At 42.7% G+C, this 5,329-nt stretch overlaps 1 protein-coding gene across 1 annotated transcript; it reads right to left on the reverse strand.

The window, feature by feature from the left end:
- Positions 1-526: 526 nt before the first annotated feature.
- Positions 527-2,656, reverse strand: LOC127528873 (protein NYNRIN-like). Its single transcript, XM_051930251.1, has one exon. The coding sequence runs from the start codon at positions 1,979-1,981 to the stop codon at positions 1,007-1,009; it is 975 nt and encodes a 324-aa protein (XP_051786211.1). The 5' UTR covers positions 1,982-2,656; the 3' UTR covers positions 527-1,006.
- Positions 2,657-5,329: the final 2,673 nt, after the last annotated feature.

Raw genomic sequence — 5,329 nt, forward strand, 5'->3', positions numbered from 1 at the left:
AATGTATACCTTCAACAGCTTCTTTAGTAAAAAACCTGAAAAGTCTGGGGACAGAAGGAAGAAGGGATATTACCAACGTTAGAACCTCGGAGGGGGGAACTATAATTACTAGAGAAGCAGGTATAATTGCCTTCATGAGACTGGAACATCGGGGGAGTCATATGACGAGTGGGAGGGAAGCGAAGAGAAAGTGTAATGCAGTTAGAGTCTTTCAGTGTGGAGGGAGAGGTAAAAAGGGCAAGAAGACAAGGAAGACCAGCGGGGTCAGAAATATTAGAAAGAGGAAAAGGGACGGTAGCCAAATGCGGCCTAGCCGTAGCGCAGGCATAGCAATCAGATTGACTTACTTGTTTAGCTGAGTATAATACCCACTGCAACCAACGGTTCTGATCGCCATACCCAGTTTCAATTGAAAAGGTGGATGAAAGAGTAGAAATATTCATTATTTTTGCAAGAGTCTGTTGCAAATCAGGAGAAAGGGTATTAGAAAGCTGGGAAGTATAAGTAGTATGGGAATTATTAGTAACCTTAATTTGAAAAAGTCCCCGGGGATTGTAACCAGTTGCGTACGCAGCTAAGACATAAGTTCCTGAATCATGCAAAGAAGGATTCTTCAGAGTAATGATTAATGGGTTACAATGATTCTCGGCACACTCATGAGGGGCGTGTCCTTTTATAATAGAGAATCGAGTTTTTAGGCCATACTGTTTAGCCTGCCAGGGTTCATAACTCCAGTCGTGTAGTCCTGTATTTGCAAACACGTCGCTCCAGAATCCACATTTAGAGTCAGATGAGGAGAAACTTGAATCAGAGTCATACGAAGGGTAGCTCACACAGACATATTTGTCAGGCCATTCCCATTGTTCCTGTCTGCCACTACAGGGGGCAACTGCACAAAAGTCAACCTGGAATGAGGCAGTCTCCTCCACCAGGAAAGTCAGTGTCACCCGTGAAGTGGATAATGGAAGGAAAAACAGTTAGAGTGTAATCAGTATGAGTATGAATGTTAAGGATGCCATCTTTTGCAGTGTGAAGCATGAATCCAGGCGGGCAATCCTTCAACTTTCACGGCGTGTGGTGTGGACAGAAGAACTTGGAATGGTCCTCTCCACCTAGGCTGATGCCAGTGTTTCCTCCGAGTGTCTCGAACCAGGATCCAGGTGCCCAAGGTAATCTGCGAGTCTTTAGATGGAGGGCTTGTCCTCCAGGCCTGATTAACCTGCTCGTGGACTTCTTTCAGAGAAGCTCGGAGACCTGTAAGACTAGAGAGAAGATCATTGTCAACGGTATGCAGGTTCACATTTCCTATAACCATGCCAACAGGCATGGGTCGTCCGGTCAGAATTTCAAACGGCGACAGTCCTAATTGCCGGGTTGTTCTTCCCCTCAATCCCATTAAGGCCAGAGGCAGAGCATCCGGCCAGGATAAATTTGTCTGCTCGCAAATTTTTGCTAATTTAGATTTTAGGGTGCCATTGCACCGTTCCACAATACCTCCACTCTGGAGGTGGTATTTGTAATAATGATGCACATTTATCTGGAGCCAGGTGGTTAATTCATTTATAACGGAGTTCACAAAATGAGTGCCATTATCAGTTTGTAATTTCTGTGGTATGCCCCACCTAGGAATAATTTCTTTAATCAATGCTTTGGCTACAGTTTTAGCATCAGCGTGTTTAGAAGGGAAAGCTTCTACCCATCGGGAGAACACATCAACAATTACCAGACAATAACGGTAACCTTTAGACGGAGTTAGTTCAATGAAATCCATTTGGAGGTGTTCAAACGGACCTATTGGATTAGGTGTAACGGCGGGACTTACCTGGGTGCCCTTTCCTACATGAAACTTTTGACATAATGCACAGCGCCTGCAGAACTGCTCTGCATATGTAGAGAAGCCTACAGCTTCCCAATGTTTTTCAACATCTTGAACCATGGCGTCTTTTCCAGCATGGTCTAGGCCATGGGCGATTTTTGCCATACCTGGGAAAGAAGCCTTCGGGAGGAAAGGTTTGTTAGTTTGCCTCTGGGTCCAGACTCCATCAGAGAGGGACCCTTGTTTGGACCATTTTCTCTTTTCTCTGTCCGTGGCTGCACTCTGTAAAGAAATAATTTGATTATCAGTGTCCTGGTCATTTCTCTGTTGGAATAAAGAAATTGGTGTGTTATTATACGCAGCCTGTTTAGCAAAGTGATCAGCTAATTCGTTTCCTTTGCTGACAGGATCCTGTTTTCCTGTGTGAGCTTGACATTTAACGATCGCTAACTTTGATGGTTTAGTTATGGCCTCTAAGAGGGATTCGATTAGCTTTTGATGTTGGATGGGCTTGCCAGTACTGGTCTTAAATCCCCTCAGTTTCCATAATGCTCCATGATCATGGCAGACTCCAAAAGCTTATCTGGAATCCGTATAAATTGTTATGATTTTTCCTTCGGACAGCTGACATGCTCAGGTGAGCGCTATTAATTCGGCTGCTTGTGCGCTTAAACTTGACGAAATTCGATTTGCTTCCAGCAGGTGGTCACCTTGGACCACTGCGTAACTAGTTGAGGGTGTTCCATTTTCCAATCGCAAAGAACATCCGTCCACAAAAATAATTTCTCTAGTTTCTAAAGGTGTTTCCTGTAGGTCTGGTCTAGGCTTTATGACCTTAGCTATTTCATCATGACAGTCATGTGGCTCTGCTTCTTCTTCAGTTGGAAGAAGAGTGGCTGGATTTAAGGTAGAGACACCTTTCAATGGTGACATTTGACAAAGTACAGAGTACATTTTGATAGTGTATTGCCCTAGCAGTAGTGAGATGTGAGGTCTTAGCCTGTACTAAAATAGAATGTACGGCGTGAGGCATCTTCACTGTTAGGGGGCTCATAAGCACTATATCCGTACTGGCTAGTACAGCTTCTGTTGTGGCGGCCACAGCCCTGAGGCAAGGTGGAAGTGCATGAGCCACAGGATCCAATTTTTTTGAAAAATAGGCTATTGGCCTTTGTTTGTCCCCATGTAGTTGTGCTAAAACTGCATTCATATATCCCCCCTTTTCGTCCACGAACAGAGTGAATGGACGAGAATAGTCAGGGAGTCCTAACGCAGGCGCAGAAAGTAGTGCACTTTTTAAGTCACAGAGAGCCTTCTCAGCCTGCTCATTCCATTGCACCTGATCAGAAAGAGGGATGCCAGGGGTGTTTGCTAAATTTTGCAACAGCTGTGCTCTTTCAGTGGAATTCAAAATCCATTGCTGGCAGTAACCTAGAATGCCCAATACAGACATAATCTGTTGTTTTGTGACAGGTCTGGGAAGATTCTGAATGGTATTAATGCGATAGCTAGAGAGAGCTCTTGTTCCACAAGTGATGTCATGACCTAAATATTTCACAGTTGTTTGAATCAACTGCAGTTTTGCTTTAGAAACTTTATGGCCATTTTCTGCTAAAAATAATAACAATTTCTGAGTATCATGTGAACAGTCTTCTTCAGTAGTTGTAAGAGCCAATTTTAGAAAGTTAAAGTTTTGAGTTAAACTCACATTAATGTTTGCTTTATTTGAATAGAACATAATTTCTTCTATAGTCATAGACAATAGTATAGTCTTTTTCCCCCTATAAGTTAGTAAGAGATAGAATCTTCTTGCTATAACTGAGAAACCGTGAGATAATAAACTCAGTTGAGTTTAGAACAGGTCCCAGTAAAGAGGGACTTGATAAACCCATTTTAAGTTTAGAAATGGGATAAGCATACAGTTTTCTGACCGTTTTGAAATGGTTCAGAAATTATAAGAAATTAATAACGATTTAAGTTGTAACAAGATTAAGCTCAGAACTACATTTTTCTTATTATAATTTTTTCCTTTTTTTTGCTATTTTAATTTTTCTTCCTTTATTTTTGTGTGAACTGTTTTACTTTAAAATTTAACTAAACTTTTAAAAACGAAGATATTTTGTCTGTGGAATCATTTCTGCGCATCAGGCCTTTGCTGAATCCCATTTTTTGAGTTTGACCTGTAGAATTTTAGAAACTTTGGGAAAACGCAGCTACAGTAGTACTACACAACATTATATCATCTACATACTGTATCAATACACTGTCTTTATCTGGCCAAAAGCCTTCTAAATTTTGAGCAAGAGCTTGTCCATATACACAAGGGGCTTCAGTATATCCCTGAGGCATGACGGTCCAGGTCCATCGGCGGTTTTGGAAAGTAAAAGCAAACCAGAATTGAGAGTCAGAGTGCACAGGAATAGAGAAGAAAGCATTGGCTAAATCAATCACTGAAAAATAATGGGCGGAGGGGGGTATTGTGGAAAGAATAGTGGAAGGGTTAGGAACAATGGGTGCCCTGAGAAAAATTGCAGAGTTAACTTGTCGTAGGTCTTGAACAAAACGCCATGAACCGTCAGCCTTTCTCACAGGTAAAATGGGGGAGTTGACTGGAGAGTATTTAATTGGAATAATTGCTCCACGTTTCACGAGATCGGAATGTACGGCGGAGATGCCAGCCTCTGATTCGGGAGACAGAGGATACTGGGCACGGTGTGGGCGGAAGGAAGATTTTGGGTAGATCACCAGTGGCTCACAGTGTGCTATCCTTCCATAATCATTCTTTCCTTGGGACGACAGTGAATCAGGGAGCGAAGAGAGCCAAGAGGGAGACATGGTTCGTAGTGAAAAGGCAGAAAGGGAAGGATGGCACAGTGCACGATGTACTAAAAAATCATTTTGAAGCACAACTTTAGTTATCAAATGATCTGAGGTATCAAAGATACCCAGAGCAACATGTAACCAGTCCATTCTATTAAGACATTGTTCTACCATGGTCCAATTTCCACCCAATGGACGGTATTCGATTTGGCTAAAGAAACATAGGGGACTGAACCTCCGAGATAGAAAATATTCTGTGAGCATGTGAGATGAACAGATGCAGCAGCTTTTGTGGATGAAATGAAGATACAGGGGATGTGAAGGGTTTCGGGGCAAGTGCCTGAAGAAAGAAAGGATTCTAGCCAGGGGGTGTCTACAGGGAAATATTGGGCAGGACAGTGTAGGGTGTCAGGGACCTGTAAGTGGGGAAAAAGACAGGAGGGAAAAGAGTGTAGGGCTTTGAGGAGGATGGTGTGTGGGGAAATGTTTAGAGTCCAGGCTGCAAAAGAGGGTTTGGGGTGAGGGGCGATTTGGCACAGTAACTTGGGAGACGAGCAGAAAAATTCCTGTTCAGTCATAGAAATGGAGAGAGAAAGTTTTGTCATGAGATCCCTTCCTAAGAGGTTAACTGGACAGAGCTGATTTAAAAGAAATCGGTGTGTTAAAGTGGAACTACCGGAATGCAGCTGAACT

Source organism: Erpetoichthys calabaricus, chromosome 8 (genome assembly GCF_900747795.2).
Source record: "Erpetoichthys calabaricus chromosome 8, fErpCal1.3, whole genome shotgun sequence".
NCBI classification, from domain to species: domain Eukaryota; kingdom Metazoa; phylum Chordata; class Cladistia; order Polypteriformes; family Polypteridae; genus Erpetoichthys; species Erpetoichthys calabaricus.

Coding starts and splice junctions, on each gene's coding strand:
- LOC127528873 (XM_051930251.1), bottom strand. CDS start 1,981: ATGGCAAAAATCGCCCATGGCCTAGACCATGCTGGAAAAGACGCCATG.